The sequence below is a fragment of the Delphinapterus leucas genome, chromosome 10 (assembly GCF_059928025.1).
Source record: "Delphinapterus leucas isolate spDelLeu-1000000601 "Yukka" chromosome 10, BTC_Dleu_Yukka2, whole genome shotgun sequence".
In the NCBI taxonomy this organism is placed as follows: Eukaryota; Metazoa; Chordata; class Mammalia; order Artiodactyla; family Monodontidae; genus Delphinapterus; species Delphinapterus leucas.
In genome coordinates, this window is record NC_143138.1 from 64,948,075 (window position 1) to 64,973,423 (window position 25,349).

Sequence of the window (25,349 nt, forward strand, 5' to 3'; positions counted from 1 at the left end):
CAACACAGCCAAAAATAAATTAATTAATTAAAAAAAAAAACGAACAACAATTCAATCCAAAGTAGGCAGCAGAAAGGAAATAAAAGATCAGAGTGGCAATCAATCAAATAGAAAAGAGCAAAGCATTAGAGAAATTCAATGAAACCAAGAGCTGGTTGCCTGAGACCAATAAAAAATAAATATTAATTAATTAATTAAAAAAATATTGCTGAGGGGCCCTGTTTAGACAGTCAGTAAGCCAATCTTCCCAAGAGATGTTCTTCTGTCTTGCAATTTCTCTTAATTTTCAGAACACAGGAGATATGGCAAACATAAACATAGTTAACATATAATGCATAAGTTAGCTTGCCTAGACTTAACACCCAGATAATGATTACCAACAAAGAAATAAGTCTAATGATCAGAAAACTGGACATCACAGAATTAGTTTGCTAAGCCTAACTCAGCAAAAAAATAAAAAACTATAAATTTAAATCATCTATGATATTTATTTAATATTTGAAAGTCTCTTATTTTTTTAAAGCTGGTTATATTATTTAAAACTCTGCTAATATAATTTAAAATCTAGTACAGTATCAGTTTATCAGTTCATAGCCAAAAACTAACTTACCATCCTCTTGTGAGGAAGGATATGGATAAATGTGGTGGGAAGCTTTTGACTTCTCATCAGTAAATGTCCCCTGGAAAGCAAATGAAGGAGTAATGTAAAAATAAAACATATGGCAAACAAACTATGAGACGTCTTGCCAGATGCAAACTGCCTAAGAATTATAAAGGCATTATTCTACTTTTTATATTTTTTTGAGAGCAGTATTTTAAAACTATAATATTTTCATTATTTTAGTCAAGGAAAGAGATGGTGATTAACAAGAAAAAACAAAAATAAATTATCCATAGACACAGTTTACATCGTTGAATAGGAAAATAATATAAATACCTCTTTGCTAATTTTCTTTGTTGCTTTTTTTTAAAGACTTTTTTTGATGTGGACCATTTTTTTTTTAATCTTTATTGAATTTTTTACAATATTGCTTCTGTTTTTTATGTTTTGGTTTTTTGGCCACGAGGCATGTGGGATCTTAGCTCCCGGAACAAGTCATCGAACCCATACCCCCTGCACAGAAGGCAAGGTCTCAACCACTGGACCGCCAGGGAAGTCCCCAGCTAATTCTCTTTGTACCTCTCTTTCTCTGGCTAACCTTATCAGTAATGTGAATACCTCCAACTAATTCTGAAAGTTACTCCAAAGTCATCACAAATTATCAATATTACTTGAAGTAAATCTATGCAAGTTTATAGCCATGAGACATAACCTATGGCTACATACATACAGGATGGACATTTGACTTCACTCTAGCATGTATGTGTCCATTGTTTTAAGTCAATGTTAGAATGCTAAAGTCAAGTTCTAGCTAGGCCACAGCTATAATACTACATACAGTCTAGAACATGACTTGGAAGTTATTCAGACACAAAAGTGCTCATTCTAGAGACCATAAGAATGATGAGAAGTCTTAAAATCAGGTGTAAGTAGCACATTAACATATTACCTAATTTTTGTTTTTGACAATGAATATTTACTAAATACTACAATTAGAAAAACATAATAATGCTATTTTCAGCTGCAGGAAAACTCTAAGCTTCTTATATTTAGGGCTATCTAAAGATTAAGAAAATAAATAAATAAAGATGAAGTAGCTACCGAATAAGGAAAGGAATTTTTAATCACTAGAAGTGTTTGAGCACACTTTCAACAGTCAGAGGAGAGGCTAAAAAGGGAATGTCAACATCTAATGTGCGAGGCAACAGTCAGAAGAGCACACTGTTGAGGACTTTGGCCTCTGGAGTCCATCAGAGAGGCCTGGGTTTGCACCTTAGCTCCACCATATACTACTTAACATGACATGGGCAAGTATCTAATTTTTTTGTGCTTCAGTGTCTTCTGTAAAATAGACTGGTAACAATAAAACCTATTTCACAAGAATTTTGTTAGGACTAAGTTAATAGACACAATGAGCTAACAACAGTGACAGGCACACTGTAAGTGCTCAATCAATGGAGTTATTAATGCATTTTAAATGCTTGAGCAAACACCTGATCATCAGTATTCAATAATGGTATTATTATTAGCTTTTAGGATCTCTTCCCTAACATTCTATGAAACTGGGAAGATCTTTATATCTCACTGGAGGTTATCCCTAGAAAAAAGTAATCACTAAGTCAGATTTCTTAAGAAATATGACAGCAATAAATGTTCAGTATAAATTGTAGGAAAATACATAAACTTTTCCCAGGATGATTTGGTAGCAATAACAGTATATAATTTCAGCTTGAAATCAACAACCAGCTGGTTAACCTGTTCCACTTATGCCCTCTAACATTCCACCTGTAATTAAGCTATACTTGACAGTCACTCCAATAAAGAGATAGTCTAAAAGAGAAAAGGTTAAGTGATTTGTTCAAAGTCATATGCTAGTAAAAAAAAAAAAGGAAGTAGACTTCAGATTGCTTGAACTGAAGGCACAATCCTATTACCCTTCTCTTTGGTACAGATGTTATACGTAGGAAAAAGACTGTACTAAATCTCCAATTTTAAGAAGTACTGGGTTGGCCAAAAAGTTCGTTCGGGTTTTTCCATACCATCTTACCAAAAACCCGAATGAACTTATTGGCCAACCCAATATTAGAAATATTTGCTTTGAGAACTTGGAAGATATTTTACTAAATGCTAAAACATAATTCAACCAGCAATTTCTCTTGCAGCAGAAAAAAGACAGATATTTCATGAGGCTTCTCAACTAATTCTAAGAATTGGTAAAACTGTCATTCAAATGATATTTCAAAGAATTATCTTCTGAGTATCCTCAGCTACTTTACCATGACAAAAGTCTGCTTACAGTTTAGCCACATACGTAGTCACAGACCTACACATGCATAAATATGCAAGGTCTTCGCCTAAAATGAAGTTAGAGAAAGGAGGTGAAGATGACAGGATATAGCACTGGTACATGTAAACCAAGACAAGGTAAGCTTATGGGGAAAACAGAATTTTCCAGTCAGTTTTTCAAAGTTACAAATATAAATACAATACATATAATGGGGGGAGGCAGGTTTACTTGAGGTAATATTTGATCTCCTCCTACCAACAACTGTGTCACCAGCTCTCACTCTGTTTGACTTTATAATTATGGTGATGCACAGTATGCTGGTCTCTTTAACTCTACATAAACATATTTCATAGTAAGACTATGATGAATCCATACCAATGACTTTATTAAATGCTACTCTAGGATACATACATGTATCAAATCATCACACTCTACACCTTAAATTTACACAGTGTTATATGTCAATTATATCTCAATAATGCTAGCGGGAAAATGCTATTCTAGGCTAAGAACTGGAGGTGAGTGGAGAGAGAAGAAAACTTGGTACTGTAAGAACCAAAAGAGAGAAAACTTTCACTTAATGCATATATATACAGATATCAAAAGGTATTATAGCTGAGATTCACAAGAATTTTACACTACACAATGCTTCTGAAGTGATTGTGTATATTACCTGATGTCGTTTGATTATATCTTTCAATTTATTAGCCAACTTCAGATCAATGTCTGGAATGAGGTAGATGTTGGGTCTGGTCAGACAATTGCTCTGAGGATAAAAGAACAGATCTTGAAATTCTTTCGGTTTTGAAATAATGTCACATTATTTATGCATTTACCCTAATGGCAAAAGTTGGCACTCAAAGCCATACTGCTTAAAATAGGAAGACGTACTTTGGTAGAGAATGTACAAGTCTTATTTCAATATAAAACCTAGGTGTTCAGCAGGCCACTTAATGCCATTCCCAGATCCCTTCTCTGCAGCTAGGTACACGTGCACAAAACACTGCTGAGACTCGTGACCTAGAGAAATTCATTATCTTTTTCATTAAGGTACCATCCTGATAAATTAATCCTCGTAGTCAATTTACCTGAACTTACCTTAACAGTCTAAGTCTAATGTAGCATTTTCACCTAACCTGGGAGGTGGAGGTTGGGGGAGAATACGTGGGGAGGGATGCCCATTTTGGCTCATCATCTAAGTTACTTAAAATATCAAAACTGTGGATTATAGCTCTTTTCCCCCATTTCTAATCTTATAAATAGCAATGATTAAAACATGCATATTAACTCCCCAAACTATCACCAAAAAACAAAAACCACTCAGTTATTTCTCCAAGTTAATAGTCTGTGAGACAAGTTTCAGGCATTAAGTTAATGATAATACCTAGCAGAATTGCCAGCTGCCTCTCCCCAGGAAGGTTATTCAGTGATCACTAAAAATTACCTATCAATAAAAACACTAAGAAAGAAAAGAAGAAAATTAAGTGTTCTCTTCTCCATGTTATAATCTAGTTGGGGAAATAAGATTTATATTTATGGTACAACCATGAAACAAATCCAAAACAAAACAAAGAAAATGACTGTATACACAAGGGACTAGTAGGATGAGAGAATACTTATATTAAATATGAAAGATTCAAATAATGGATTAGATGAAGTTAATAAAGAAAAATATCATAGATTATTTTACCAAAAGTTTAAGAAAAAATATTCTATAAATGACAAGTTTTAGTCATTCTTTGTAGCTCTAATCCCCAAAAACCCGTAAAAATAATATAATAGATTTCAGAAAACTTTTCTTCCTTTGATCTTTTGGCAATCTAATAAAGCCAATCTTAGAAATGAAAGTATACTAACGGAAAAAAATTTTAATAATCTAACTTTGAGTTACCTGCACCAATGTTTTTTCAATGTTCATAAACATTTCAACATTACGATCCATTCGGGATGGATTCTGTAGATCAAACCTCCGCCTGTAAGAGAAGAAAATCATCAGGTAATTTGTCTCCCACCTTAAACAAAAGTGAAAACTTGGTTTTAGTATCCAATGCAAATGAGTTGGAAAGATCTGGAAATTAAAATAGCACTCTACAAAATGTATGATAGGGCTTCCCTGGTGGCACAGTGGTTGAGAGTCCACCTGCCGATGCAGGGGACACGGGTTCGTGCCCCGTTCCGGGAGGATTCCGCGTGCCGCGGAGCGGCTGGGCCCTTGAGCCATGGCCACTGAGCCTGCGCGTCCCGAGTCTGTGCCCCGCGGCGGGAGATGCCGCAGCGGTGAGAGGCCCGCGTACCGTTAAAAAAAAAAAAAAAAAAAGTATGATATTCTCAGCAGTATAAGAAATCACAGTATCAACACCTTCATAAAACATTAAATTTTATGACATTAAGATCTACTCCAGTCAAAATGATCTACCAATTCCAAGAAGTATCCCCTGTTTTCCTTAAACCTAAGATATTTTACATCATACAGTAGTCCACAGATCCAAAGACAGTGAACTACTATACCACTCTTCAAGTATATGGAAAGTCTATCTACTTTACATATGCTTAAAAGTCATCTGTTCAAATTCAACAATGCCTGTAATTCTCTTAGAGCCTACTATTGTCCCAAATGTGGTAAAATTCGCCTATTTACCTTTATTTGAAACCCTTCCCCAATGTCTCTTTATCTAAGTACCCAAGCATAACATGGGGGTGTTGTCTTTGCCTATTCTTAGTCATTTCCATAGGGTTAAATCTTTACAAATCTGAATGCTTCTTTCCTCATTATTTTTTATTCAACATTTACTTTGCTTTTGTTCCATTTTAATTCCAGGGAGAGGAGTATAGCTTAGTGAGTGAGAGTGTTGGCTGTGAAGTCAAACTGCTATGGGTTCTAATTCTGATCCCATCTTCATGTAGTCTTGAGTGATTTACTGATACAAGGATCAATTTCTTCATGAATACAATGGGCCCTAAGGGTTTTTGTGAAGGTTACATGAAGTATATATGTTAAGAGCTTAGCAGAGTGCTTATGCTTAATCTGTTAGCAAGTGATCAATAAATGTTAATCATGGTTATAATTTTTTTTTAAATCATTACTACCATGCACTAACTAGGATTAAGCAGTTTGAGTCCAGAGCTCATGCTCTTAATCCTCAGGTCATCCTGTTTTATCCTGCAGATGCTCCCCACACCTCCAACATTTCTAACTCTGCAGCCTTTCTAGAATGTCACCACCCACTCAAGGGCTTGATACTATCACTTCCAGAATCAATCCTCGAGTCTCTTCCTCTATGAAGCTATTGCTGTCTTCCTTCATGTTACTAATACATCATGTGCACCTGCTGTTACAGCACCCAGTCATTTTGCTGGTAAGACATTGCATTAGATGCCTTGAGGACAAGGACCAGGTTTTCTGACCTATACAGCCCTGTGGATAATGGAATGTGTGGCTTTATTCTGACCATGGTCTAATATTTATTTATTATGACTTTTTCATTACTGTGCTAAGACTGAAACATTTCCTAAAGTAATGCCAATTAAGAAATTAAGCAAAGTGTCCACTAAAGCACAGATATAGGTAATTCAGAATAGAACTAGTTAGATTTTAAAATAACATTTATAGATAAGAGGGACCTCCATCCCAGATAACTATCTTCTTTTTTTTTGCGATACGCGGGCCTCTCACTGTTGTGGCCTCTCCCGTTGCGGAGCACAAGCTCCGGATGCACAGGCTCAGCAGCCATGGCTCACGGGCCCAGCCGCTGCACGGTATGTGGGATCTTCCCGGACCGGGGCACGAACCCGTGTCCCCTGCATCAGCAGGCGGACTCTCAACCACTGTGCCACCAGGGAAGCCTGATAACTGTATCTTGATTTATTCTTGGTACACAGAACTTTTCCTTAAATCTCACCCCCCCCTTTTTTTTTTTTATGTTGAGTATCCTCCTTCCCTAACCTCTTTTGAGGAAGGGGTAGGTCAGAAATTCCAAGCAATCTGCATTAACTGGCAAGACAACAGATTAGCAATCAACTAACCAGGACAACACTATTACAGCTGACAGCCTTCCATTGGTTCTTTCAGCACAATAAAAGTAGAGACATTTAAGTGTCTCCCCTTTCTAAAGAAGGGGTCGCTCTTTCATGGGCTTCTGATAATACAGGACTAGATCCAGGAATGCATCACTTACAGAACTGCTTACTTAAAGAGTTTACTTATTATTCACAGAGAAACTGCTTCCTTAACAAATGATTCAGATACTGGAGCTGAAGAGAATTATCTCTATTAGAAATCTGAGAAATAGTTTGAAAGCAACCATTAAACAAATTAAAATAGGGCTGCGTGGATTTGTCTGCAAATGGAGATTAAAAACTAAATGAATCTGTTAACAGAGAAAGAATCAAGAATTCATTCTGCCTTTCCAATTGCTGAAGAGTAAAGTTTCTCTTTAGAAAAGTATTCCAGCTAATAAAAAAGAAGGAATGACAGAAAAACAGTCTCTAACAAGGAATAATGTGAATAACAGTAAGGATCTATACCTTCACATTAGAATATCTACATTCTAATCTTTTTCAAAATTAGAATACTGCCACCTGGTAAGTTTTACAATTTTAAAGATAAGATGACTCTAGGCATTGAACATCAACTGTCCATTACAAAAAGAGAAACAACCAGACATTATATGCCTCCAGATGGAGAAACACAACACTGTCTATGAAGTATTGTTGCTAAAAAAAATGAAACTGAATCAGACCACACCTCCAGATCTAATTACCACTTTACTAGAAATTAAGAAGACTATGGTAAGTGACCTTCTTGGGGATGTATCAGCAAAATCTAGGACATAATACAATTCTACAAGACAACCTGTTTTTGTAAAAAATAATAATTATTATTTTTGAGGAAAACAAAGAGTGAGAAGGAAAATCAGAAATTTTTAAACAGAGATTTAAGAGTCATATGAACCAACTGCAACGTATGAATCTTGTTTGGATACTGATTCAAACAAAATATAAAAAATGTTCATGAGATAATCAGGGAAACTTGAACACAGTAGATATTTAATAACATTGAAAACTTATTGATAATTTTCTTGGTTATGATAATGGTACTGTTATTATGCTTTTTTAAAATCTAATTTTAGAAATAAATACACAGAGAAGTATTTACAGATGAAATTCTATAAACCTGAAGATGCATGATTAGACATGGCAGCTCATTATATTATTCTCTCTTCTTTTATGTATAGTTTATATTTTCCATAATAATAAACTGAAATGGTTTCCCAAACAATGATTTGATAACATGACACATTGAAGTTTTCCTCAATCTGCAGTATGCTAGGTAAGCAAAAGTACATATATGAATATTAAGAAAACTTGAAATAAAGAAATCAGGTAAATACAGTATAACCTTTAGTTCAAAGATTTTATTTGACTTATTCTGAAATTACCAAGGGTATTCGAATAAACTTTACTTTTTATAATACAGAAAGATGCTCAAACCTGCCCAAAAGGGAAATGCAAATTAAACTAAAACTGTAAAACCTTTTTTTTTGACTCTATCACAGACTGCCAAGATCAAAAGGTGAGGTAATACAAATAAATACAACTATTGGCCAGGGAAAAAGTACACTCTCGATACATTTTGGTAGGACAATAAATTAGTACAGTTCTGTTTGAAGATGATTTGGCAATCGTATTATGTTTCTTGTTATTTCAACTTGAGTTGAAATAACAAGAAATAATACAATTATGATTCCACCTGACAATTTCAGAGTGAAGCTAGCACTGGGCAGGCCTCATAGGAGGGCTCTAGAAAAGGGGGAAAAAAATTGAAAGAGATATTATTACCCTAAGACCTATATAGAGAGACTACATATGAACACATTTTCTTTCTTTCTGACTTAAAACTTTGGGCCATCTAGGCTGTAAATATAAGCTCTCCATTGAGGGTTTATTAATTAATTAATAAGTCTTCTGCTTTATTTTCCTCTGGTAATCTGCTGGGCAATGTCTTGCAGCAGCCTTTCAATCTAAGACAATACCTACTGTCTGTCAAAAAGGCCTTATTAGCTGTATTGCTCTAAATTCGATACCTCTTGCTAATAGAGTTAGAGATGTTCTCTCCTCATCCTCAGACATGCATAAAAAAGTCTGAATAAAACTAATCAATAGTCCGCCTGCCGATGCAGGGGACACGGGTTTGTGCCCCGGTCTGGGAGGATCCCACATGCCGCGGAGCGGCTGGGCCCGTGACCCATGGCCGCTGAGCCTGCACGTCCAGAGCGTGTGCTCCGCAACGGGAGAGGCCACAGCAGTGAGAGGCCCACGTACCGCAAAAAAAAAAAAAAAAAAAAAACCACAACAACAACAAAAAACTAATCAATAATGAATCCTAGCCAATGAGTTTAACACCCGGGAAAGCGGTGTAAAGGGCCTCAGAAGCAAACTTCTAAAAGGCAAAACAAAAATGCACTGAGCTGGGGGCAAGGCAAATAGCAACAGTACAGCAAACAGTTGTATGGGAGGTGACCAAAGTTAGCCTCGAATGTAAGGGGCTTTGTTTAATGAGGCTAAGCTATAAAAGTCTGAAGACCATCACCAGCAAGAGGTCCAGTATGCAGCATCCCAAAAGAATGGCACACAGCCTAGATATAAGACACTGGAAATAAGTAGTCCCATATGGGAAGAAGAGGGAGGTCTACTATACAAAAGTAGACTAAAAAATTATATCCCACTAGGTATGTGACTTTGAGGATAAGGAAATTGGTTTGAACCCTTGCGCGGAGCGCTCTCTCTCTCTCTCTATATATATATGTGTGTGTGTGTGTGTGTGTGTAAATATATATATTATTTTTTAATTAAAAAGCTAGATGACGAACAGAAAACAGTGTTTTAAACTATGCTATCAAAATGGGTAATTCTTCACAAGTTAAAAGATCTAAACCATTTTCATTTAAATGACAACCTAACTAACCAACAGTGTGTGGTCTTAGGATCATCTACAGTGCTTGTTGAAAATGCAGATTCTGTTTTCATGCCAAGCTTAGTAGATGACACTCTATGTTCATAAAGCCCAGTAATTTATATTTTTAACAAGGACTCCAAGTGATGCCTAAAAGTTGAAAGCCACTGCCACAGACTTTCTGTGGTAAAAACTGAAACAAAGGGCTTCCCTGGTGGCACAGTGGTTGAGAGTCTGCCTGCCAATGCAGGGGACACGGGTTCGTGCCCCGGTCCAGGAAGATCCCACATGCCGCGGAGCGGCTAGGCCCGTGAGCCATGGCCGCTGGGCCTGCGCGTCCGGGTCCTGTGCTCCACAACGGGAGAGGCCACAACAGTGAGAGGCCCGCGTACCGCAAAAAAAAAAAAACTAAAACAAAATATTTTAATCTGAAGGAGACTTTGAAGAAGGAAATAAAAGTTGAACAATCAAGTCTTAAGGTAGAAAGTAAAGTATTATCATTCTAACTTAAACAAAAAGGTCTGACCTTGTCTGTAAGAAATAAATGTCAGTAGCAAATAATGTCATAGGGAAAAATAAAAGGTTACTTCTCATATTAAGACAAATCCTAGGAACTTCCCTGGTGGTCCAGTGGGTAAGACTCCATGCTCCCAATGCAGGGGGCCTGGGTTCGATCCCTGGTCAGGTAACTAGATCCCACATGCATGCCGCAACTATGAAGGCCACGTGCTGCAACTAAGAAGTCCGCATGTCACAACTAAAGATCCCACATACCACAACGAAGATCCCACATGCCACAACTAAGACCCAGCGCAGCCAAAATAAATAAGTATTTTTTTAAAAAGACTAATCCTAAACTTTATGTTCATTGAACCTAGTTTACCACTGCCAAGCAAAACTAATAAAATACAAAATATTTTCATTCAATAATCTCTTTGAAAGGCATTAACTATGATTACAGCATATAGCAACCTGTTTAGAACTGTAAGAAAATAAACAAGGTCCTAATCACTCTACAAGAGGGCACTGACATTTACTTTTCTGTTACTGGGTTGAACCTGGTTGCATTTAATCTCTCCTTCAGGAAATGTTTTTGGATTTCCACAGTATGTCAAAACCATCCTTCTTGGTGTCCCTCAGTTATATATAACTACACTTGAAAAACTACAAATAAGAGCTTCCCTGGTGACGCAGTGGTTAAGAATCCACCTGCCAATGCAGTGGACACGGGCTCGAGCTCTGATTTGGGAAGATCCCACATGCCACAGAGCAACTAAGCCGGTGCGCCACGACTACTGAGCCTGCACTCTAGAGCCCGTGAGCCACAACTACTGAAGCCCGCGCGCCTAGAGCCCGTGCTCTGCAACAAGAGAAGCCACCCAAATGAGAAGCCTGCACACCGCAACGAAGAGTAGCCCCCACTCACCTCAACTAGAGAAAAGCGTGCGGGCAACAACGAAGACCCGACACAGCCAAAAATAAATAAATAAATAAATTTGTTAAAAAAGAAAAAAACACTACAAATAAGTTGTTCCTTTTTTGTTTGTTTGTTTTTGTTTTTTTGCGGTACACGGGGCTCTCACTGTTGTGGCCTCTCCCGTTGCAGAGCACAGGCTCCGGACGCGCAGGCTCAGCGGCCACGGCTCACGGGCCCAGCCGCTCTGCGGCATGTGGGATCCTCCCGGACCAGGGCACGAACCCGTGTCCCCTGCATCAGCAGGCGGACTCTCAACCACTGTGCCACCAGGGAAGCCTTTTTTTTTTTTTTAAACACTATTTAGAAACATCCAGAAAGATCAAACTCAAACACACTAATTCTGGAATCTTTTTTTTTTAATAAATTTATTTATTTTATTTATTTACTTTTGGCTGCATTGGGTCTTTGTTCCTGCACCGGGGCTTTCTCTCATCATGGCAAGAGGGGGCTACTCTTCGTTGCAGTACACGGACTTCTCACTACAGTGGCTTCTCTTGTTGCAGCGTACGGGCTCTAGGCGTGCAGGCTTCAGTAACTGTGGCATGTGGGCTCAGTACTTGTGGCTCGCGGTCTCTAGAGCGCAGGCTCAGTAGTTGCAGCACATGGGTTTGGTTGCTCCACGGCATGTGGGACCTTCCCGGGCCAGGACTTGAACCTGTGTCCCCTGCACTGGCACTGTGCCACCAGGGGAGTCCCTCTAATTCTGGACTCTTAATCTGTACAGTCTATTCACAAATATACCAATAATTACCAGGTGTTCCCACTCAACCTCATATACATGACACTCCATCCTGACATCACTGGAACGTAAAAGGAAGCAGGAAGTAAGAAAGAAAGCAGAAACAAAAAGAAACAACAGGAAAAGAGAATGGCCATAATGAGGAAACCAACAAACTTTGGAGCTACACTGTGAGGTTCGACTGGAGAACAAAGGTTCAGAACTGTATGTTGGGCGTGGGGCAAGTCAGAAGCAGTATCAAGATGATAGCCCACTGTTCAGATGTCCAAATGGGTGGGCAGTTACTAAAACATGCACTGTTGGAACATAAGTGATCCACTCACTGCAAGTGTGTAAGTCATAGGAGATGGGGGAAGCTGTGTACTGCAATTGGTTTATAATTATACTGGAAAGAGGATAATTCTGGTACAATCCGAGAAGAAAACTTTTACTCCTCGTTCCTCTTAAAGTCTTTAACTCTATCCTTTACTTCTTTTTTGGCCCCATTTTTAATTTAAAGACGATTTATTTTACATATCTTTCTAAACCACCTTAAATCTTTTCAGATAAAAATATTTCACTGTACTGGCACACAAAGCGAGTTACACAATGACTTAGGAAAAGACATTTCACTTTGACACTCTGTCCTCAAGAGTCCAGGTCGGACTTGGAAGAGATACAAGCTGAACAAGAAAACCAGTAAAGGGTTCCAACTGGGAAACAAGAGCGAGGGTACAAACCATATATGAGTACCCAGACATGCTGTCAATCCTAGATCAGAGAATACTCTGGCAAGAGCTGCAACAGCAGAGTTGAAAACAGAACTGAAAAACAGAAGGCTACCCTCTGATAACAACAAACTCTCATGCTCGTTTAATCAATAAAACAATATATAATGTCTTTCAGCACATTATAATACACATTTATGTATTTCACAGTGAGCCTACCTTCCAATTTGCTAATAATGCACATCATCTATTATCCACATACAACCATATATGAAAAATAACTTGCATAATAACTGCAACATTCGTTTGATATTTTTCTTGGATGTAGGCAAAAAGTAAATTAGGGCTCTAGATAAAAGACAACATACTTTGGATAAAAGACAACATACTTTGGATAAAAGACAACATACTTTGGATATTAATCACAACGTGCTTATAGAATTCTCTAACACCATACAAAGGAGGAACAGGTTTAACACTGAAAAACTTCAATATCACAGCAAAACATGCAAATAAATACAAAAACTTACCATCCCTGTTCATTTTTATATTTGTAAGCAGCCCCAAGAATGTGACACAAGGTGCCTCCAGCTTTGAAATCCATGAAACATTTTGCCTAAAAAATGATACAAGTTACACATGAGAAAAATCAAAGTTCTGACAAAATTACTCATGTCTGAATTCTAAGCTTAATAAACTCAAAGTTATAAACAACTTCTAATTTTTTTTTTTTTTTTTTTGCAGTATGCGGACCTCTCACTGTTGTGGCCTCTCCCACTGTGGAGCACAGGCTCCAGACGCGCAGGCTCAGCAGCCATGGCTCACGGGCCCAGCCGCTCCGCGGCATGTGGGATCTTCCCGGACCGGGGCACGAACACGGGCGGACTCTCAACCACTGCGCCACCAGGGAAGCCCACAACTTCTAATTTGATAACCTCCTTAAATACTTCTGAAACAAACTGAGGTACAAAGGAATTTTTCTAATTTTCTTTAGAAAATTTTCTTTAAGTAAACAGTCTATGAAAAACAAGATTTACAAAATATACACCAAACTGTTTCAGCAGAAAACATTAAATGGACAAAATAGTGATATACCACCAACTCCACTGGTAAATTTAAGATCTGACTTTTAAAATGTACAATAAGAAATATTAGTCCGGGCTTCCCTGGTGGCGCAGTGGTTAAGAATCTGCCTGCCAATGAAGGTGACATGGGTTTGAGCCCTGGTCTGGGAAGATCCCACATGCCACGGAGCAACTAAGCCCGCAAGCCACAACCACCAAGCCCACGAGCCTAGAGCCCATGCCCTTCAACAAGAGAAGCCACTGCAATGAGAAGCCTGCACACTGCAACGAAGAGTAGCCCCCCGTTTGCCGCAACTAGAGAAGGCCTGCGCACAGTAACAGGGACCCAACACAGCCAAAAATAAAATAAATAAATTAAAAAAAAAATTAGGCCAACATAACTGATGAACATAGATGTAAAAATCCTCAACAAAATACTAGCAAACCAAATCCAACAGTACATTAAAAGGATCATACGCCATGATCAAGTGGGATTTATCCCAGAAACACAAGGATTTTTCAATATCTGCAAATCAATCAACGTGATACACAATAACAAACTGAAGGACAAAGACCATATGATCACAACAGATGAAGAAAAAGCTTTTGATTAAATTCAACATCCATTTCTGATAAAAACCCTCCAGAAAGTGGGCATAGAGGTAATATATCTCAACATAACAAAGGCCATATATGACAGACCCATAGCTAACATCATACTCAATGGTGAAAAGCTGAAAGCATTCCCTCTAAGATCAGGAACGAGACAAGGATACCCACTCTCACCACTTTTCTGCAACATAGTTTTGGAAGTCCTAGACACAGCAATCAGAGAAGTAAAAGAAATAAAAGGAATCCAAACTGGAAAGGAAGAAGTAAAACTGTCACTGTTTGCCAATGACATAATACTATACATAAGAAATCCTAAAGACACTACCAGAAAACTATTAGAGTTAATCAATGACTTCGGTAAAGTTGCAGAATACAAAATTAATATACAGAAATCTGTTGCATTTCTATATATTAACAACAAAAGATCAGAAAGAGAAATTAAGGGAACAACCCTATTTAGTATCGCATCAAAAACAGTAAAATACCTAAGAATAAACCTACCTAAAGAGGCAAAAGACCCGTACTCTGAAAATTGTAAGAGGGTAATGAAAGAAACTGAAGATGACACAAGCAGATGGAAAGATATACCATGTTCCTAGATTGGAAAAATCAATATTGTCAAAATGACCACACAAGGCAATCTACAGTTTCAATGCAATCCCTATCAAATTACCAATGACATTTTTCACAGAACTGAAACAAAAAACTTTATTTGCATGGAAACACAAAAGACCCTAAATAGCCAAAACAATCTTGAGAAAGAAGAATGGAGCTGGAAGAATCACGCTTCCTGGCTTCAGATTATACTACAATGCTACAATAATCAAAACAGTATGGTACTGACACAAAAACAGACACACAGATCAATGGAACAGGACAGAAAGCCCAGAAATAAACTCACGCACTTATGGTCAATTAATCTATGACAAAGGAGGCAAGAATATACAATGGAGAAAAGACAGTCTCTTCAATAAGTGGTGCTGGGAAAACTGGATAGCTACATGTAAAAGAATGAAATTAGAACATTGTATAACACCACATACAAAAATAAACTCAAAATGGATTAAAGACCTAAATGTAACACCGGATGCTATACAATGCCTAAAGGAAAACATAGGCAGAACACTCTTTGACTTAAATCACAACAATATTTTTTTGGATCCATCTCCTAGAGTAATGGAAACAAAAGCAAAAATAAACAAATGGGACCTAATTAAACTTAAAAGCTTCTGCACAGCAAAGGAAACCATAAACAAAATGAAAAGACAACCTATGGAATGGGAGAAAATATTTGCAAACAATGTGACTCAACCAAGGGATTAATTTCCAGAATATAAAACAGCTTATGCAGCTCAAACAACCCAATCAAAAAATGGGTAGAGAATCTCAATAGATATTTCTTTGAAGACATACACATGGCCAACAGGCATATGAAAAGATGCTCAACATCACAAATTATTCGAGAAATGCAAATCAAAACTAAAATGGGCTATCACCTCACACCAGTCTGAATGGCCATCATCAAAAAGTCTACAAAGAGGGACTTCCCTGGTGGTGCGGTGGTTAAGAATCAGCCTGCCAACGCAGGGGACACAGGTTCAATCCCTGGTCCGGGAAGATCCTACATGCCACGGAGCAACTAAGCCCATGCGCCACAATTACTGAGCCTGTCTGTGCTCCAGAGCCCGCGAGCCACAAGTACTGAGCCCGCCTGCTGCAAATACTGAAGCCCGTGTACCTAGAGCCTGTGAAGAGAAGCCACTGCAATGAGAAGCCCACACACCACAACGAAGAGTAGCTCCCGGTTCGCCACAACTAGAGAAAGCCCATGCGCAGCAACAAACACCCAATGCAGCCAAAAATAAATAATAAATAAATAAATTTATTTTAAAAAGAAAAGAAAAAAGAAGTCTACAAACAATAAATGCTGGAGAGGGTGTGGAGAAAAGGGAACCTTCCTATGCTGTTCGTGGGAATATAAATCGGGGCAGCCACTATTGAGAATAGTAAGCAGGTTCCTTAAAAAATTAAAAATAGAACTACCATATGATCTAACAATCCCACTACTGGGCATATAGCCAGAGAAAACTCTAATTTGAAAAGATACATGCATCCCAATGTTCACAGCGGCACTATTTACAATAGCCAAGACATGCAAGCAACCTAAATGTCCATCAACAGTTGAATGGATAAAGATGTGGTGTATACACACACAAACACACACAAAACTGGGTAATACTCAGCCAGAAAGAAGAATCAAATAATGCCTTTTGGAGCTACATGGATGGACTTATATCATACTAAGTGAAGTAAGTCACACTGAGAAAGACAAATGTCGTATGATATCACATAGGTGGAATCTTAAAAATGATACAAATGGGGAATTCCCTAGTGGTCCAGTGGTTAGGACTCTGCGCTTCCACTGCAGGGGGCATGGGTTCAATCCCTGGTCGGGGAATTAAAATCCTGCGTGCCACGTGGTGCAGCCAAAAAATTAAAGAAAAATATTTTAAAAATAAAAATAAAAAGCATTTTTAAAAACGATACAAATGAACTTATTCACAAAACAGAAACAGACTCACAGACATAGAAAATAAACATGGTTACCAAAGGGGGAGGGGGGAAGGATGAATTGAAAATTTGGGATTAACAGCTACACAGTATGATGTGTAAAATAGGTAAACAACAAGGACCTACTGTATAGCACAGGGAATCATATTCAATACCTTGTAATAACCTGTAATGGAAAAGAATCTGAAAAAAAATATATATGTATAACTGAATCACTTCGCTGTACACCTGAAACACTGTAATCAACTATACTTGAACAAAAGAAAAAAAAGAAAAAACTCTAATGGACAAAATATTGATATACTACAAAACTCTACTGGTAAATTTAAAATTTGGTTTTTAACATGTGGAAAATTCCAGTAACACACAATTTCCAATATGGTTCTCCTGCTGAATAAGAAATATTAGTATACATTAGGGTTTTTTTCCAATTTAGGTTCTTGACATTAAATTTTAGAAAAATTATAACTGAACTTTATAATATTTTAATGACCACTGAAACAGGGTATAACTATATTTAACTATGCATTTAAGTTATAGCTAAAATCTGTGCAACAATTTAAAAAAGATTTGCACTTTATGGATTATAAAAGCAGAGCTCAAATAAATCAAATGCTGAATGACTTCCATATTTTGGAAGTAAAAATTTAATATAAATGTGATCATCAAATAGGCTAATAAGATAAAGTGTTAGGGACTTCCCTGGTGGTCCAGTGGTTAAGAATCCACTTTCCAATGCAGGGGGCGTGGGTTCAATCCCTCGTCGGGGAACTAAGATCCCACGTGCCATGGGGCAACTAAGCCCACATGCCACAACTACTGAGCACATGTGCCTCAACGAGAGAGCCCACGTGCCACAAACTACAGAGCCCACGCACTCTAGAAACCACGCGCCACAACTAGAGAGAAGCCCACACGCCACAAAGAGCCCGCGCCGCAATGAAAGATCCTGCATGCTGCAACGAAGACCCCGCATGCCGCAACTAAGACCTGACAGCCAAAAAGATGAAGAAAATAAATAAAATAAATATAAAACAGTTTAAAAAAAAAAAAAGTGAAGTGTTAAAAATATACCATTCAGGGCTTCCCTGGTGGCGCAGTGGTTGAGAGTCCACCTGCCGATGCAGGGGACACGGGTTCGTGCCCCGGTCCAGGAAGATCCCACATGCCGCGGAGTGGCTAGGCCCGTGAGCCATGGCCACTGAGCCTGCACGTCCGGAGCCTGTGCTCCGCAACGGGAGAGGCCACAACAGTGAGAGGCCCGCGTACGGCAAAAAAAAAAAAAAAAAAATATATATATATATATATATATATATATCATTCATTTTTTCCTTTGAAAACTATTATTACAAAATAATATAATGCAAAAAAACATATGATATCAAATATTAAGAGAGACAAAAACAGAATGGTGGTTGGTAGGGTCTGGAGAGAGACAGGAATGGAAGTTATTGTTTCACAGGTACAGAGTTTTCAATTTACAAAAATGACAAAGTTCTGGTGATGGATAGTAGTAACAGTTACACGACAACGTAAATGTACTTAATGCCACTGAACTATACACTTAAAAATGACTAAAATGGTAAATTTTGTTATGTTTATTTTACTACAGTTAAAAATAAATAAATAGCATGTTTTAAAATAAGAAATATTAAGAATCACTAAGATGAGCTCTTCCAAATTAAACAGACAAGTAAGCCTCACAGATCAGTTTGGTTATCTCGTTGCTTTTTTTTTTTTTTTTTTTTTTTGTGGTACGTGGGCCTCTCACTGCTGTGGCCTCTCCCGTTGCGGAGCACAGGCTGCAGACGCGCAGGCTCAGCGGCCACGGCTCACGGGCCCAGCCGCTCCGCGGCATGTGAGATCTTCCCGGACAGGGGCACGAACCCGTGTCCCCTGCATCGGCGGGCGGACTCTCAACCACTGCGCCACCAGGGAAGCCCCCTATCTCGTTGCTTTTTAAACATTACATGGGTTTCTGAGTTCCTAATTTTTTGCCCAACACTATTCCTGGTACATCTCAAAAGCTGCATTACATATTCTAAACAAAAGCATCTGGGTGCAAGTCTTATCACTGACAACTTATTTATCTGAGAAAATGTATAAGACGTTACAATTTTGTAGTGTTGGCACTTGAACTAGAATAATGTGCTAAGGTACCTACTAGAGTAGAATGAGACTTAGTTCTCCTACTAATCCTTCTCTGAACTGCCCAGAGATTGAGATAAAATGTTCTCGCCAACCACATGGGCATATCACTATTGCACACATGCACAACACTCGCAGCGTAATACAGAAATAACTGGTTTATAGATTTATCTGTTATTCAAACTCCTTGAGGACAGGAATAGTGTCTTATTCAAATCTTTAACATCAATATTCAGCGGAGTACCTGACAATGTAGGTAATCCATATAAATTTTCTCAACAGTTCTACTGTACTAAAATCATTTAAAAATTCAGATCCAAGCTACTGAAAAATATATGCTGAGCAGATCACAATAAAACATCTCTACACGTAATTTAAGGTTATAGTCAATTTCTAGACAGATTAATTTGAGAAATTAAAATATTATCAGATATATGCTCAAGACAGACAAAATAACTTCTATCAAAAACTATAGGGACAAGTGATGAATGAAGAGGTAGAAAACAGACCTTCAATTTTCTAATGGTAAGATCTGAATAAACAGGAAGAGGGAGGAGACTCACAAACCTGTCAAGAGTACTAGTTCCAGTAATAAAGTGCAATAAGAAAAACATTCTTAAAGATGTGGCAGAAGAAACAAAAGAACAAATAGGGACTTCGTCATACATCAAGGATTCTTAGAGCTTTCATGGAAATGGATTTGGGATTCTAGTCCTCCTGAAAAGCTCAGTATCAGTATCACCCACATAAAAGTGTAGTAGACCAGAGTCAGGGGATGGAAAGCTGGAGGCAGAGACAAGAGACCTCTCAGGGACACCCACTGGCCCCTGAGTGTACTTCCTCATTCAATCCTCATCCCAACTACATTCACCCTGAAGAGGGCCTGCTCAAGCTGCCGCTGGATGTGGTTCAAATATTAGAGCTCAAGTTCTTAAACATTCTCTAAAGAAGCCAGATTGTTAAGAGTAAATTCCTCTTCATTAGTACTGAAAAACCTAAAGAATAATAATAGGGTACCGAAACTTGAGCCTTCCAGAGCCAGCAAAGGCAGCCTGCCTTTGGTGAGTTATCTAAGCAGCTGCTTACCCCAATTAGAGACTGTGGGGGTCAGGGACAGCTCTAACAGGCTGCTTCTATTCCCAGTTGTGTGACCACACTGCTTTTGATAAGCTGCTACGTCTCTGACTAAATTGGAAATTTAATCTAACCTTATTCTGGATGTATACAAAGTGGTCTCATCCTACCTATTTATACAGCCCACTTAAAATTCTGCTGAGCTGAGTAAACCTTAAAAAAGATAAACCTAACTGCAATACTTAAAAGTGCTTTAAACTTGTGCCACAGTGTCCTTATTTCTTTATTTTTTGACTTATTCATTAAAGACAAGGTAGTGCCAACGTGCAGTAAAAAGGACAACAATCGTATACATTTGTGTGAGGAGAATATACACATTTATAATGCCATGTTTGGGTCTATTAATCAATGAATGACTGTGCCAGAAAGCGGATGTGAGGAAGTGAATAAAGGAGCAGAAACTGAACATGAGCCAGAAACCAAGAATGTTCACAGAAAATCACAGTCATCTTCATAAATTGAAAACAGTTACGGGGGAAAAAACCTATCACTTAGAGTCCAGAATCATTTTACCTCACAAAGTACAATGACACTAAACATTCCATAAGTTTCTTTATGTATTTTAACTGCTTTGAGTTAAAATAATGCTTTCTAGAAACATTTCCCAAGTTTATTAATAAAAGAAATGATAATAGTGTTACAATTATCACCTGTAATCATAGGTAATCACTGGTGTAGTATTCTTATTCTTGAGGAGAACAAAAAGTATTATAATTACTACCAGTTACTGAGAATTTACCAAGAGGCACTTTATATATATTACCTCATTTACTCCTCACAAGTTCACTGTCTTCACCCCATTTTACAGATGAAAAGGTGTTGATGGCTCTAGCAATATGGCAGACTAAATAACCAGAAAACCCTACCACCAAAAATATATGTTGGATAAAAAATAAAGACATTATTTTAAATGTGTAGCTGAATTAGAAGGAGAACAAATCCCCAGGGACAAAAATAAGAAAAAAAAAAATTCAAAGTCAAAGTGGGGCTTCCCTGGTGGCGCAGTGGTTGAGAGTCCGCCTGCCGATGCAGCAGACACGGGTTCGTGCCCCGGTCCGGGAAGATCCCACATGCCGCGGAGCAGCTGGCCCGTGAGCCATGGCCGTGGAGCCTGCGCGTCCAGAGCCTGTGCTCCGCAAAGGGGGAGGCCACAACAGTGAGAGGCCCGCGTACCGCAAAAAAAAAAAAAAAAAAAAGTCAAAGTGGCAATTTTGTTGCATTAAAAACTAAAATTCTAGGGTGACAGGAGGCTGGGGATAATGGGATTAAATAGGTAAGTAATATCAACCTTGATAACCTAAATGCTAGGGTTTGAGTTTCTCTACAGGGTCAGGAAGTAAGACTACAGACCTATGCAAGTAAGGACATTAGAACTAAGACAATCACCTACCACACACATAGACACATAACACCAGGGGTATAAACAGGTTACACCATTAGGGAAAGGATAAGCTAGAAAAAATATCTGCCAGCTAAAAACTAAGGAGGAAAACAAGCTTCCGCCTCAAGATAATTTGAGTTGGAGACGTACACTATCAATACTTAGTCTAGGAACCCCATGCCAAATTAACATAAGAATTGGTCCTAGGGACTTCTCTGGTCGTCCAGTGGTTAAGGCTGCACACTCCCAATGCAGGGGGCACAGGTTGCATCCCTGATCAGGGAACTAAGATCCCGCATACTGAACGGTGCAGATAAAAAAAAAAAAAAAAAAGAATTGGTCCTAAAGTTGGCGGGTCCTCTGAAGTGCCTTACTGAGCAAATTCTCAACCCAGGTCAACAGGATTCCCAAATAAACTTCCACTGCAAGAGAAGTGAAAGGCCACAATTCAAACATAATTAAGTGTTTTCAAATCAACAGACAAAGCTAACAGCAAGATTAGAATCCTAACATTTTCAGATAATAGAAACAACATGACAGGGCTTGTAAAATTAGAATACATAAAGTGATTAAGGACACTAAAAAGAGAGAAAGACTTGAGAAATATATATATGTAACCCGTAGAACAAATAACATCCAATGAAAGTAAAAGCACAGCTGACAGAAAATTAGACAACTAGACACAGAAGAATAAAAGCTAAAGTTTCTTAGAAATTTTAAAGGATATAAATCCTCAGCTTCGAGAAACACATCAGGGGCTTCCCTGGTGGTGCAGTAGTTAAGAATCCGCTTGTCAATGCAGTGGACACAGGTTCAAGCCCTGATCCGAGAAGATCCCGCGAAGCAACTAAGCCCGTGCACCACAACTACTGAGCCTGCATTCTAGAGCCCACGAGCCACAACTACCGAGCCTGCATGCCACAACTACTGGAGCCCATGTACCTAGAGCCCGTGCTCCGCAAGAGAAGCCGCTGCAATGAGAAGCCCGCGCACTACGACGAAGAGTAGGCCCTGCTCGCCGCAACTAGAGAAAGCCCGCGCACAGCAATGAACACCCAACGCAGCCAAAAATAATTAATTTTTTTAAAAAATTGGTAAAAAACAGAAAAGAACAGCCCAATGGTGCAAAATATAAAAGGGTGCTCAACTTCATTAGTTATCAGCAACTACAAAACAATGCGTATCACCACAAATCCACCAAAAAACTAAAATTAAAAAGACAGACAACTTACAAGCATTGGTGAGAAAGTAGAGTATTAGAACCCTTGTACACTGTACACTGCATGTGGGAGTATAAATTGGCACAAGCGTTCTGGAAAACTGGCCATATCTGCTAAAGCTGAACATGCACCCCCTGTGACCCAGCAATTCCACATGTGGGAGTGTAACTGACATAAATACCTATGTTTACCAGAAGATATATGCAAAAATATTCACAGCAGCACTATTTGCAATAGCCCTAAACTGGAAATAACCCCAAAAACCCATCAATGGTAGAATGGATAAATAAACTGTGCAATATGCCCATAGTGAAATACTATGCAGCAAGGGATACTAAATTATGACCAAGCTGCCCATTTTTTAAATTTTCATTTGAACACAGTCACACCTACTCATGTAGGTAATTGTCTTTGGCTGCTTTTTATGCTACAACAGAGTTGGGTAGTTGTGACAGAGTCCATATACCTGCAAGCCTAAAATATTTACCATCTGTCCCTTTAAGAAAAAATTTGCCAAACCCTTAAACAGTAACCAGAATGAACAAACTGCAACTACAAGTAATAACATGGAACAATTTTACAAATCTAACATTTGTCTATATGCTTCAAAAATTTAAGTCATGAAGAACAGGCAGTCCAGTGGTTAAAAATTTAAGTCATGAATGACAAAGACAGGCTGAACTATTTCAAATTAATCAAGACTAAAGAGATATAACTAAAATGTGGGATCTTGGTTTAGATCTTATAAGATACATTTCTGAGATAATTAGTGAAATGTGAAGACAGATTATATAGTAGATAATGGTATTGTGTCAATGTTAAACTTCCTAAATTTGATAACTGTATTTGTAAGACAATGTCCTTGTTCTAAGGAGATCCAGGCTGCAGTCTGAAGTCTCTACAGTTTTGCCCTCCCTGCTAGATTGGACCCCATGGACATCAGGAACTTCTCCAGTCACTCCAAGAGTGTAGTATCACTCCTGTGGTGACTAAGATGAGTGATTTGTCTCCAGAAGTACTTTTGTTCTTGCTTCTCAGACTTACATGCTAATCTTGGTCTTTTCCTCCCCCTTTGCAGAAAGTCCTAGAATTTAGCATGATCTTGGCAAAACAATACCATTCTCAGATACAGATAATAAAATACTTAAACCTGTAGGGACCATAATGTTCACTGATTCATAGTTTTCTAATGCTTCTTTGCCACAGAACACTTTCAGGAGTAGAAAGCTCAAAAAGAAGTCTATCAGGAAAAACTGTTCAAAGTGAAAAATTTGAAGACAACAGATTCCTCTTAGACCTGCCCATTTATTCCTGCCACTCAGGTACTCTGAAGGGAACAATTATAAAACCAAGGATCAGATCCAACTCCTTTTTCTGACAACTCTAAGCCCTTTCTTATTAACTTTCTTTTCCCTAAAATTTATTTAGCACAAAGCATGGTTTATTGACTCAAATAAAGGAAACAGATCATTGAAGTGACAGTCCTCAAACTCCCATCCTTTCCTCTACACCAGACTGACCAAGTTCATGAGAATTCCTGCCATGAAGTCAGTCACGCTTAATGGGTAGAAATTCCAAAGTATCAGTGAGAGATAGCCTACAGACTGTGACTTGTTTAAAATGTCCCAAAATTGTACTACCCAGTTCAATCACATGACCTTATTATTAGAACTGGCTTTGACAACAAATTTTACCCTGAAGTATTCATTACATTCCACCAAAGATAGATATAAAAACCCTATATACGTTCCTATGACATTTTGAAAATCAATTCCAAAAATTTTAATGATAGTCCCTTGAAACTATTTGTATCAATCTCCACAACATATTTCCTTTTGAAGAGTAATAATCATTTCACTGAGTTCTGATAGTTGCTTTAAAATCAGTCAGTACTGCGCTTTACATTTTTGTAGATATTTTAAGAAAAGCTTAATTTCAGAAAGTAAATACGGTTCGGTTCTCTAGCTTATTTTTTTTAAAGAGCCTTCCACTCTCACTGTCTTTGAGACAGTTACTAACATCACAGCAAAGGTACATCAACCAATAAATATATACTAAACACTTGCAGTGAGTAAGAAGGTAAAGCAAGTGTTATCAATGTTCAACTGAAAACTCTGGCTTTAATTCAAAGGGCACTACAGCATTCTGTTAGTTCTCAGGTTCACAGCTCATTTACACAAAATACACTATGTCTGGAACATAAGTTGAAGAGAAACAAGAGGACATGGCTCTTTGGGACCTTCCTTAAGAACTGGATTTGAGGGCTTCCCTGGTGGTGCAGTGGTTGAGAGTCTGCCTGCTGATGCAGGGGACACGGGCTCGTGCCCCGGTCCAGGAGAATCCCACATGCCGCGGAGCGGGTGGGTCCGTGAGCCATGGCCGCTGAGCCTGTGCGTCTGGAGCCTGTGCTCCGCAACGGGAGAGGCCACAGCAGTGAGAGGCCCGCGCACCGCAAA

The 25,349-nt window shown here is 38.3% G+C and overlaps 1 protein-coding gene across 7 annotated transcripts in view; it reads right to left on the bottom strand.

The window, feature by feature from the left end:
- The window catches only part of SMARCC1 (SWI/SNF related BAF chromatin remodeling complex subunit C1), a 181,255-nt gene that overhangs the window by 138,909 nt on the left and 16,997 nt on the right, over positions 1-25,349 (bottom strand). For 6 of the 7 annotated variants that reach the window (XM_089919220.1, XM_089919222.1, XM_089919219.1 and 3 more), the window contains exons 3-5: positions 4,780-4,861; positions 3,562-3,654; positions 611-680 (exon numbers count right to left, since the gene is read on the bottom strand). In XM_089919220.1, the coding sequence (XP_089775346.1) occupies positions 611-680; positions 3,562-3,654; positions 4,780-4,861 (245 nt within the window). Of the gene's footprint in view, positions 1-610; positions 681-3,561; positions 3,655-4,779; positions 4,862-13,293; positions 13,380-25,349 lie in introns of all 7 variants that reach the window. The other variant, XM_022573288.2, reaches the window with a different exon arrangement.